The sequence below is a fragment of the Bombus pascuorum genome, chromosome 1 (genome assembly GCF_905332965.1).
Source record: "Bombus pascuorum chromosome 1, iyBomPasc1.1, whole genome shotgun sequence".
Classification (NCBI taxonomy): Eukaryota; Metazoa; Arthropoda; class Insecta; order Hymenoptera; family Apidae; genus Bombus; species Bombus pascuorum.
This window is the reverse complement of record NC_083488.1, coordinates 21,687,026-21,700,807: the sequence shown is the minus strand read 5'-3', so window position 1 is coordinate 21,700,807 and position 13,782 is coordinate 21,687,026. Positions and strand designations below refer to the sequence as shown.

Sequence of the window (13,782 nt, the reverse complement as noted above, 5' to 3'; positions counted from 1 at the left end):
CATACTACAAGAACGAACGATAAGTAGATATGCACACTTTTGTTTCGTTTTGATATTTGCAATGTAAACTATGAATCCTCAAAACGGTATAGATTTATTTGTTAAAATTAGATTTTAGTCAGAAATCAGGAACTATTCCATAAGAGAAATTAAAAAAAATTATCGGTTCATTTGCGATTAACACAGGATCAATAAGTCATCCAAGAAAAATTATTAATTCTACGCTAAATACACAGTCATATTCGTATAAACATCGACCAATACTTTATTACCTGATAACGCAAATAATGATAATGGATTTTTACCGAGAAATGCAATAATTACAGTCCAACATTTACTCGATATTTATAACAAGCACGTATTTTCATAATACTCGTGTATTAATTAATCATCTCTAAACAAAGTAATTTAGCAACCTAAATAAGCACTTAAACAAGATTACAACTATAAACAAGATTTAAAATCCATAAATATTAGGTTGTCCGAAAAGTTTCTTTCGTTTCATAAGGTGATAATAAATGAACAAAAATTTCTGTTTTATATTATTTTATTGAATTAGGTATGATTCATTTCGTTATATTTCTATTATTATGTTCGTGCATAATTCAGTAAATTAATATAAAACAAAAAACATTGTGCGTCTATTATTTCCTTATAAAACAAAAGAAACTTTTCGGACAACCTAATACATACGAAAACATTTTATTGACAATATATCTTCAAATTCAATAATATTTTCTACGAAAACCTTTAACCATTTTTCACGAAGATCTGAAAAGATTTTCAGAAAATCTCTATCAGTTTTCTAAGAAGTGCAAAATCCTACGGAAAATACGATCCTCTGGAAAAGATTTATATAAAACGATAAAAGCGAATGGAAAAGTAGGTTAACACGGAGGAGAGATGGTCTCGTGACAATTTCACCAGAATCGGAATTCGATATTAGAATTGACCGATGCACCGGAATCCATATTATACCTATGAGCTAAGGCGAACTTAATTATAAAATACTTTAGCCGGTGTCAATCGTGATAAAATCTCAAACGTGGGTAAGGGGGAACGATAAATTATATTTAACGTATTTCCTAGCTAGGCTAGGAAATAAATGAGTTTCCCGTAGAGAATCGCAAACCATCCTCTTCGAATCTTCTTGAACTTTGACTTTTTCACTGAATCCTTTAGAAGGAAAGTTTAGCGATTATATAATTTAAAGAAATATGAAAAAAATTAATTTTAAATACTTCTATTCTTTGCAAATATCCATAAAGTAAACGAAATGCATAATGAAAGAATATTTATGAAAACAAAGAATTTGTAAACTAATTAAATTATATCTAAGATAAATATAAAAATAAGTGGCATATAGTACATTAACCCGCCTTTGAAATTGAATAAAATTAATAATAGTGATATTTATCGGTAAATTTAATTTGTTCGTAAAAAATAAAGGATCCTATTACGTTCTATATTTTCGACTTGAAAATTAAACGTCGACATAACAAAACATAACAACAGATAGTATATAATCACATGAATCACAAAAACAAGACTTCATACGTATGAGAAAATATTATTCTTTATTTTTAATCGCTTTCGAATGGCCATGGGACAAATTGCAAGGAATTTATAGGAGTTCATAAAAAAAGAAATATTTTCAATTTATTTCTCATGTAAAATCTGGATTGTTCTATTATTTCGATTATATCACTTGTTCGTATATTATGATTACGACTGTATTGCATTATATTGCGTCTCATAATTACACGCTACCGACACGCGAGATAGTTCCTATAATTATCGATTGGCACGAGTGCGACACGCGGAGAGATTGAAGAAAACATGCGCTCCCTTAAAAGAATCATATTTTATTTTAGTTCATAGCTTTACGTATCAGCCAATTCGAATAATGTATCGAACTGCATCGAGTTTCCGCGGTTAGAATAGGATTACTAACTTCGCAAAATGAACGTATAATGTAAAATTCAAGCAACTGGACGGATATACTTATTCAAATAGATTTAACCTCGTTTTGCATTGTAATGAATTCGCGATAATGAATTCGCGATAATAAATTCGCGCAGTAGTCATTTAACAGAAGTCATCATAGTTCTCCGAGACTGACGTCTCAATTACTCGATAAAACCCATAAGTAATTCAAGTAAAATTTCTATCGATGATATTCATAGTGTGGAATTATCTTTTACTAATTTTCATTTCATTTTACTATTTTTATTAGACAATAATTAAATAATAACAAAGAAAATTAATCTTTTAGCTAAACACAGTTTCTAACAGATTGATTTTCTTTCTCTTTTTAGATTCTACAGGATGAGAATGAACTATAGTTGTGCTACACTATAATTTACACAAATTGGACTACGTACTTGTTCTCTAAGCGATAACGTATAAGATGAATTTTTACACTTTTTTCTTCTTAATAAAGTGAAAGTGATCAAAACATGATATATAAATAATACAAAAGGAAAATATTTGTTGAAAACTACATGCTTTCTGAAATCATATAAATCTTACTTCATCCATTTTTCCATCTAACGAATAACTTTATATCATTAGATATGAAAACCTTCTATCTCTTCCACAGCTTTTTACATCAAAATTCAAGCCGGAGCTATTATAAAGTTCCCCAATGACGTAAATAGTATCTCAAGTAAAATTGCTCGACCTTGATATTTCCTATGCGCGTTATCCTCATGTTTCCATCAGAAATTCGTTAACAATGTAATAAGCAGATAACAAAAGACATTTTCGCAGCGATCTGTTATAGATATTCATTCAACAATATGCAACGGTGTTCGTCGTAACAATTACTGTCGATTAGTAGCAACGTTTCTCTATAATATTGTTTCCATCCAACGAAAATATCTTCGTGCGCACGTTATCGTCGTCTATTATCGAGGACGTGAAAGATCGACATAACTTGCAAAAATGAAGATTCGTAAATAGACGATGTTATGTCTTTTAGTATTTTTTGTTTCAAACGTTTGCTAACGTAACGTCTCGTAATATACAATTTAACTTCAAAACTTTTAAGTAAACATTTTTAACTAAACCTTTCGAAAATTAAAAGTTTACGATTTATTGCTAATAGTAATGAAATAACGATGAAAATTAATCGTATAAAACATTCTCTATCAAATTTCACCTCTAAACATATTACATTTAAATTTTACACTAAATTAAAACTTCGAAATTTTTAAATAAACATTTTTAACTAAACCTTTCGAAAATTAAAAGTTTACGATTTATTGCTAATAGTAATGAAATAACGATGAAAATGAATCGTATTAAAGAACATTCCCTATCAAATTTCACCTCGAAATAAATGTCAAATTTTCGAGTGACTTATTATTTCGTCCACTCGATGAAAATTGTGTAGGAAGAAAATGTGTAAAAAAAAAGCACCTACCTTACGAGATAGAAGACCAGCAGTTGGTGTACGATCATTAGGGTCGGACTCCGGGATTGGTTCATTCGGGTTCTCCATGTGCATACCTGGCCATCCAACCCACACTCCATTTCCGCTTATAACCACCGGTGCTACCGCTGTTACAAGACCTCCAGCACTAAAATGAGGAAAACGTACCAACGTTATTAGAAGAAGGTGTCACCAGGAAGGGAGCAAATAGAAAAAGATGGCGTGCGTACAATGGTGTGCATACAATAATGTGCGTACATGACAAATATCAGTATATATAAAAGTAGAAAACTCAGTCTTTACGAGCAGCTCATAGAACACAGACAATCTGTTTGGATCTCACTTGGATCTATTTACTTCCTGAGACCATTTGAGTGGTTTTAAAATACAAAAGAAATTTTAATGGCGTTGAAAGAAGTATAATTTTAACAAGGTGGAAGAACGCGTTATGCTTTGAATAAACTTGAGTACAAAGAGTAGGTAACCGTATTTTTTTATAACATGTGTTAAAGTCACAGATCTACGTTTCATTTCTATGATATTAATTGAAGTACTTTTAAATAGTAGAAGATTCAGTATGTCTGAGTATAATTACGTAAGTCCATAGAAGCACTTAAGTCATGAAACACCTGCCAATCTTGATTAAAATATTTGTACAGGTACATTCTGGTTAAACTCATAAAAAAGACTATGTAATTTACATTTCTGCTATAAGACGTTCCAGATTTTGGACATCTTTCAACAAGAAACCCAATCATTTCGGTGAAATTTTAGAATAAGGCTATATAATAGAAAAACTACGTTATTTCAACATATAATTAGTAGATAGAAAATATTTCTTCCCCACTTTTTACCACTTGATACTGAAGCACTTATGTAATATGAACCTGATCAAATTAGACCTATTCCATAATAATAACATTTTATAACATGATTTCGTTCTTATCCTAAATTCATAGATATCCAGTGATCCATAGATGAAAGTGTAAATGATAAAAGAAAAAAGATAATGTACGAATATTTTTCTTTGATTACGAGTATTTTCTATCAACTTTTAGCAGAATACCAGCAATTTCCGCCTTTAACCAACCGTCTATCGTCTATGTAATAATAATAAAGATAGCGACAAAGTCTATGAAAAAAATAGCCCCATACGTAAATATAAAAGATCACCGAGTGGTCGTCATTGGCGTATCAGGCGATAAGACGAGAATAATATTGAAAGACGTCTTCGATCAATTCTGTAACGGTTTGCCAGGGAACACACACACATACACACACAAAAATCACATACAATCATATTTACATAATGACAAATACATGACGATTGTATCAATCTCACGAACTTATATTCTCGGTTTTATATAATCGAACGTACCCAAACACTTTTAACCATTTTATTATCGTTATTAAAATTAACCTATATTAGTGAAAATAATTGCAAATGTGGCGTCATTAAATTAGAAACATGAAAGGATGGTAATATTGTGATATTTTGAAATCACTTGCATAATGCCGCATCTTTCTATGAGATGCACCTGTGAAACTCTCATAAGATTGTTAAAGACTTTGAGGAAAATGTTCCGCGAGAATTGACGTTATTGTATATTCCCTTATGTAGGATTATCCACTTAACACGTTGGTCGCCGCGTCACCCATATCTATGTGACGTATATACTTCCGTGGGGGCCGTCACCCAAGTATGGGTGATGCTCTTCTTATTTGAGTTAATTAACACGGAACCCGCGCTCGCAAGAACATTGAGAATGTCAAAAGTATAACATGTACGTTTACTACTATAAACAAATGTCGTGAAGTCCATCTATAAACTATGTCGAATACTGATTACTCATGTTGAGTCCGTGGTTTAGTTTTGAGATAAGTTCGGCTTCTTATCATTCTAAGATAAAAAAAGCTTGTCGACTAGTCCAAATAGACCCAGGCACTGCAAGAGATTAAATTAATTTTTATTTTTATAAACTGGTCTGTTTGAATATGAATTTGTTGTATTCTGATTGCTTTTCTTATTCCTTATTCTTACATTCAACGTATTCATAGCGGTGCGAATCAGAATCAGGTAACAGCCATAATCAACTTAATCAAATCAAATAAAAAGTGATTTTAAAGTACGACGTAGAAGAAAATGTTTAGTACGCTAAAAATGATAATTACCGAACGAAATAGAAAAAGGGCCTCGAAATTGATACGAATTTCAACAGTTTCAATGTAATTCGCTAACTCCGACAGTTAAATGCGATTTTAAATAAAAAAAGAAAAAATTACATTGTAATTAAATTTCAGATGAACATAATCCAAGATATCAGTTATTAAAAAAAATATTGAACTACATGTAGGGACAGAACCGAGTGCGCTTGCTTACTTCGAAGCTTCGGGAGCATGCAAGCATATGAAACCATCGAGCGAAAAGTCGCTAAGCTCGCTTTCTTAACGATTATGTTCTTCTTATTGTGACGTCAAATTTGAAGTTCTTTGTCTAATTATATTTCTAGCAGCAGCTCATAAATGGCTTGTGACATTTGGTTGTAGTAGTGAACGTATATGTTACACTGATCAATGTTCTTGCTACCGCGCAGGTCCCAAGTTAAGTGAATAACCCTGTACTACTAGTACGTATGTACTACTATGCTAACTATCAATAATTCTGTCCTCGTGTTTATAGCAGCTTGTTTTCAATATGAAAACGATTCATATATCGATTCACTTCTCATTTCCTACACATGTGTATGTTTGGATTGATTCTTAATTGCGCGGCTGTTCCGGGTTGGCCGTAATTCAATGTGTCCCTCTACGACCTCAACCTACATATCTACCCCAAAGTCAACCCACTCGAGGATCTATGATTGGGCTCGAACGTGTGCCGACTACATTGTCATTGGCACGCCATAATTATAAATTTGTAATGAAACTTGGCTATCATTCAGCACGCTCAACAAAAAGGCTGAGCGAACATCTGAATGGCCTTTCACCGGAAAGTAGGTCAAATCAAACAACTTCATTCCCTTACAACTTTTGTCATTTGCGTACTTGTGTTTTTATCTTAATTCGTTGGAAGTTGCTACTTGGTTACCAAAGAAGCGAATTTATATTCTTTTGTAATAGTAAGGCAAAAGTTTTAATTTGACACTTGTAATTTGATGTAGGTTTTCAAGGACGATAAAATTTTCAAAATTTCTATCAAATAAGGGAAATTGAATGTTGAAATTGTAATCTTTATTACAGAAGAATTTCATTTATTAGAACGGAACTTAGTTTTATCATTAAATGAATTCCTAGTACCAATGAAGTAGAAATATTTCATAAGTGGTAACAATTCTTCGAAGACTCCAATTGTATGAAACATTTGTCTTCTAACAGATTCAAATAGCTAAATGAAATTCATCCGTAGGATTTTTTAATTTCCACAAACTATATTGTTTGAATTATATTGTTTAGAAAAAATTATAATCTTTTATTTTTTTCTTTTTTTCAATTTCACGATTCTGAAAATTATTTCTCTAACGTCGTGATAAAATGCTTCAGATATTATTACATCGATACATTTAAACCTTTTAGTTCTTTCTTTCTTTCTCTCGATGACTTTTAATGATAAATAGACAATATGTAACTAGACATAAGAATTTTGTTGACCAGGAACATTAGTGGTACAGTACCAACACAAAAGCCATTGGTATATGCTATTATTACCGCTGGATTACTCAAATATGATCTATTTTGAGAATGCCACAATTTCAGACGCGTAAGTGTTTCAGCTCGAGTGAAGCACTCTCGAATATCATTACTTGCGCTCTTCAGTATGTAACGATCGCGTTTGAAAAAGTGACCTCCTACGTTCTTGTTTACCACACATCGAGATTTTCATACAGGACGAAGAAGAGAAAATACACTCGCTGTTATTTTTAAACGTGCCAGATTAACATGGAAAATGATTGATATCGATAACATATTGTACTTTACTTGTGTTTAATTGGATTAATACACAGTGATAAAATATTCAAAATAATTCAGAAATTGTGATGTTGGTTGTGGTGTTGTTGAAGAATTTGAAAAAAATTTTTTAATTTATTCAACCAATTAATTTTGTTTTATTTTATTGCTGATTTGTTATTCCTTTCAATGAAAGAGTGCTTCGTTTTTCTTTCAATTTGAGAACGATATTTACGATAGGTGTAACGATATTTGTAATTATTAAAGGTTTGATCTAGAGATGCAAATACAACGTTCAATGCAAATGTTACGTAATATTGTTAGACGTGGAGATTTCAATATCAGTTCCTGACTTTCAAATGAAACTAAGTGCTTATATATATTATACATACGTGTATATATTTCAAGACGGACTAGCCAGAGATGGATGACGTACATCTTTCATTAAACGCTATAAATAACTATTGTAAGCCAGAAACAAATACTATACTTTATCTGCTTCGTAGCCAACATTTGATGTGAATATGTGATAAATGGTTAATTATAGACTCTATTTGATCACTTATTTAATTATTTAAGAAATTAATAAAAATTGATTCACGATCTGCTTAACAGTAGGTGTAAAATCTTTAAAGAAACTTCTCCTAACTAATCTGTTTTACCAGACCTCAGCCCACTACCTCTTTGAAATATAAAACAAAAATATGCAAATTTATTAAAAATTCTAAGGAACACAATGAAAATCTCGACAAATAATTTTACCAAGAATTCAAACATTAATCTAAATGTACAATCCTCTTGTTTCAAATTGTTTGAACATCTGCTTTACATCTTAAAACCCACGTCATAAACTACTACCAATAGGTTCCTATGTAATTATCTAATGTATCTAAGTTGTCTATAATTAAACAAAATTTGTCAGAGGTAGTATTACTATTTACAGAACGATGCACCCAACCACTCGCACGAAGATGTATACGAAATGTAACTAAAACTTTGTAATATAGTGCAAATTAAATTGCAAATAAGAATACAACTTGCCATTCGAAGTGATAATGAGAAAAACATGCATGCACAATCTTTCTTTCTTTGAAAAAAAGAAAAAGAAAAAATTCACAATAAATATGTACTTAGTTATTGGTTATGTAGACCAAAAAATCTAATTATCCAAAAATCTAAAAATCATTATTATTAAAAAAGGAAGATGTCATACATCATAGAATAAAAATCGTTAATAATTACAAGTCAACCGTCGATCTTACGAACCATTTTACATTACTTTCAATATTCCAAACATCAACAGCTTAACAAATATATTAAAAAAAAATTCCCAAATGACACATATCAAGGAACGTATAAAAATATCAAATACACTGACAAAACAATCCCCTATCTATGAAAAAAGAAAAAAGAATGTATTTGATGCGTAGAGGCGCGCGCACGTCGCATCCAATTTCAAACAGTAATCAATTCCACCAGTGACGAAGTTCGTGTTTTTCCATAACATTTATCACGACTGTGCCATGCAAATCGGGCACGTAACTACCGCAACAATCGCGATAATATATGTATATTACACGGCGCACGTAACACGCGCAGCGAACACGCGGAAAGCACGTGGCGAATATCTTGTGAATGACTGCGCGCGCGTCTACTTATGTTGTCACTACGGTTTTTATCGTAAGCCATCTAAAAGATGACTGACTCTTATCGTTATTTGAGGATTTCTAGTCGACGAATATATCCAGTCTCATCGAAGAATAAGTGCAATTAACAAGTGTTAAAAATACCAGGTGATTTTGAAGATCAAAGATACTCTTGAACAGATATCATTATCAGATGAATATATCACGTAACAACGTAGAAAAGGAATCGTGAAGAAAGAAGAAATACCTGTAGATAAGAATGTTTAACAAGCGCAACATGATCGTTTTTCATATAACGTACTATACGTGATTCGAAAAACTTCCATGGAATTTTTGCTACCCGCCATAACGATTACGCTATCATTCGTATAATTTGTTTTTGTCATTGCTTCTGCCTTTTGTTTCCTGTTTACTCAGAATCTTCATAAAGAGGATTGTATAGCTAATTTACAAAGATAAATTTTAATTTCTTTTCACTTTTTTAAACTGTGATAACACGAGAATTGGCATTTTGGACGTTGATGTTGAAATATTCATCGTAATGTATAATAATATGCCTGTCCAATTTGACTTCTGAGCAACGATGACACATCCTACTCATGTTATTATGTTCGTCGACCTATCCCATTACGAACGTTGTTTTTATTTAGTTCTACGAGTCCAGTTACACGACTAGACGACATATCTAAATATTATTTACGACATATTGAATATGATTAACATCCATCGTCTCGGGAAGTAATGAAAAATTTTTGCGATTTTTATCAACAATCAAATTTTGTTTTATATTCCCGATAATGGGATTGCGTGCTCGTATATATTACATCATCAGGAATATAAAGTTAAAATTGGAACGCACTGTGTCTGGTACATCACAACAATGCCGTATCTATATTCAATACAGTCTATTGATCTTAAAGTCAAATGCAGTGCAAAATTGCGTCGTTTGTCTACAACCGTTTGTCAGCAAACCGCGGATGTTTATGCAAATTCATATCCTCCTAAACACAGTTAAAGAAATGGAACCTAATAGAGATACATTTCATCCCAAAAATATTATAACGAGTACTTGGCATATTTTATATATCGTTACATATTATAAACAGTTTATTAATATATTTTTATATATTTGTATTTCCCATAAATGCATAAACATCTGCAGTTTATTCAGCAGAAATAGTTTTACAAATGAATCGAATAATAATAAATTGATCGTGCAAAATGAAGAGGGAAGCGTAAGATTATGTTCCATCGCTCTTTTTGTTGTCAAGTCTACAATTTTTACTGTTTGTTTACAGTTGACAGTCTTTTAATTCTGAGCAATCTCAACCGAGTCGATAACGATGTACATATTCATTCCTACGTAAAATCACCACAGTAAAGAAACAGTGAAGAGAAACAACAAAAATTCGCGCAATATTCTTATATTTTGCAATGGATTATTTCTTTTCTATATTTTACGAACGTGATTAAATTGGATGCCTGAAAAGAAGTTTATTTTCCTAATAGGGTGAAACGACCGGGTAGAGAACGACTACTTTTATCTCCCTGATTAATTATTTCAATCATTGGTAGTCACGCACGCTTGTCTATTTTTTGCCCGTTGTTTATTAACAAATCATATCGTGATTCATGCAAATAACCAGATAAGATACTCGACTTATGTCACTGAAACAAGATAACGGTTGTCTTTGCAGACTGTCATGTGTTTTGAAATATACAAAGACACAACAAACACCTTCTATGTAGTCAGTTTCGTACCGTGAAACAAGGGTATGTTCGTGCGAATCGGCGTATAAAAACAAAAATGACGATTTATAATGTTTGAAATCGTAAATCACGAAAGCTATTAAATTGTCGCGAAATGATTTTTCCATGATAGATAGGACGGAATTGAAACACGAAAGCAGCTTTATTTTGTAGTACATTTTTATTTATATGTACTACATATATATAGTTAGCATGATTTAATAATAGACGAAACATTATAAAACTATTGGGAAGAAGAAAGAGGCAATTGCTTCAATATTCAATGGGAAAGCTTGTTCAAATATCCAAAAACTGAAGTTGAATTCATATAATGAAATACACTTCGATTTATGATTTTTATTCCATTATTCTGCATCATTTCCAATTTTGAAATTAACCAATCTTGCTTCATCATTCTGAATGTTTATAAAATCTCTTCCAAGTATTTGTCACCGAATTAATAAAAAAATTATCTTGTTGACTACATATGTACACTGGTCCCCCAATTTTTTTACGGAGTAAGTCATAACACAATTTACGCGGTCAATCATATCAGTGCTGTATGAGATAAGGACAAAAGTACATTACGGTTTGCTAGTCATCATATGTGTAAATATTTTTTCTTTAAAAACGAGTAAAACGAATCCACACGGAACAGATACTCCGCGTAAATTGAGGGACGTGTATATATATGCCCCGAAGATGACATTTATAGATTCCAAAAAATGTCGGTATTTTTTACGTTGTATCGAAGAAAGCAAAAGAAATTGAGGGACGGGTGTATATATATGCTCCGAAGATGACATTTATAGATTCCAAAAAATGTCGGTATTTTTTACGTTGTATCGAACAAAGCAAACGAAATTGACGAAGGTTATTGCATATACACGCGACATATTTTTGTGGTCACAGATTTCCGTCGTCACGAAGTCGGAGCAAATTCGAAAGCTATTGAAAACAAAGTAATACAATGAATGGGGAAAATACATCGATCCGGAGAATAAAGAAGTTCCGCAGGACGTGTTCTTACGAAAAATTTCGTCAGCGGTTTTGCCCTATATAGAAGCGAGCTTTCCAACGTAGAACATTGCGCGTGATGTGTAATCGTATACTATTTTTTCACCGACCATAAATAAACGCTGCAACCGAGAGCAATATACATCGATTACTAATTGTAAGTCACAATTGGTAATTTTACTTAAGAGAAGTTCATAAAACATCCGACGATGTTATAAAAATAAATATGTTATATAAAAAATGATCTAACGCTGTGGGAAATTATAACTAATCAGATGATGAATGGGAATCTATACGATTGAATCTATATTGAATAGATTAGTATTTTTAGCCCTTTGTAGTCGATTATGATATATATTTAAAACATATTCTGTTGCGTTATAATTTAACTTGATAAAAATATTTCAACGTAGGGATACTATTAATTGAAATATGAAAATTAGAATTAAACAGTTTCTGATTACTTATCGAGTGTACCAGTTGGAATAGAATGTCACATTCTACTGAAACTGCAAAGGGCTGACTTGTGACGATGTAATCTACTAACCTACATGCAGTATTGGGACATGCTCCGACAGCGAAGGACTTAATAGTAATGGTCTAATCTACTGATGTCTATGCACAAGCAATTATCTGAGCAAACGTTTGGAATTTTTTCTATAATATTGTCATATTTTAGTAAAAGTAATATAACATTATATTATATTACTTTTAATATATCTTTCTAATAATTTCACTATATTTGACTAAAATTTAACTGACAGAGAAAATATATCAAATAATTAGCAATATAAATACAAATTGCCTATATTGGTTTATAATTAAATGAATTTATATTATTCATTTAATTCATACTTGGAATCTTGTACTATCAATAAGAACATCTTGTACTTGAGCAAAGTCCATCATTGAAATAAAAGGCACACTAACTGCTCTTAACAGTACACAAACATGACGATTTATTGAACTCTATCGATTACGTCCAATTAGCGTGTTAACAGTACTTCTAAAATCGACCGAAAGAAACTTCACTTATGATATAAAGATTCAATGTGATAAAAAGATTTAATAACTGATTACATTAAATGATCTATCGTCTTCGATCAATTCAATTAATCAATTTTCTTCAATTTAATCTTTTCCTGATTCGCTAATCGTTTTGGACAATTAGAGTAAAAGAAAGCGATAGAAGCGGTCCAACAGTATCTTTCACCGGATATTTGGCCGTAAAATATGGAAAAACTATTTTCAGTAGCTATATTGAATATTGATACAAATAGGGAATCCACGAGTCCCTGTTTTCCCCTTGCTTTGCGCCAACAGTCCTCCGTCGATATTTCTATTGGCTTGTTTACGCAACGGAATAAATTACCGCACTATTGCATATTCATTTAGAGGAATACTATAGACTTTGTTGATCTTGCAAATCTGTCAATAACACAATACTCCGCAATCGACGCTTCTACATCGCAAATCAATGTCTTAATCGCAATCAACTCTTTTACATTTTCTATCCTTTACGAATTGAAATACACAAGTACAGCGGTAAGTTAGAATGTTAAACATTAAAATATTATATTTTGCGAATAAAAATTGAAATTTTGTGTAGATTTGGAAATTAAAAATCTGATTAAAAATACAAATTTGTATCTATCACATTGGCAGCTCGATATCCATAATAAAGCAAAGGGTTAGAAATGCGAAATAAAACGAAAAAAATCGAAGAAATGTATGAAAATAAGAAATGACAATAAAAGATCAGGGTAATCGAGGAAACGTTAAATAACGATGAGGTAATATCACGCTCCATCCGCGGTCAGGTCGCGTTGCAACGACCGCGAGTAACATGCACCCACGCGTGTACCTATCGTGCAACGGCGAAGCGCGTTCGCGCGTGCATGACAAGTAAATAGTGGGAAAACGAAACAATAAGTGAGACGTCACTAATGAAGTGCATAGAGAAAGAAAAAAGAAAGGAAGCAGAAAGAT

General features: G+C 31.8%; 1 protein-coding gene across 2 annotated transcripts in view; it reads right to left on the bottom strand.

Moving 5' to 3' along the window:
• LOC132908178 (uncharacterized) overlaps nucleotides 1–13,782 on the bottom strand; it is a 38,320-nt gene that overhangs the window by 20,089 nt on the left and 4,449 nt on the right. For both annotated transcript variants that reach the window (XM_060961927.1, XM_060961917.1), the window contains exon 3: nucleotides 3,428–3,584. In XM_060961927.1, the coding sequence (XP_060817910.1) occupies nucleotides 3,428–3,584 (157 nt within the window). The remainder of the gene's footprint in view (nucleotides 1–3,427; nucleotides 3,585–13,782) is intronic.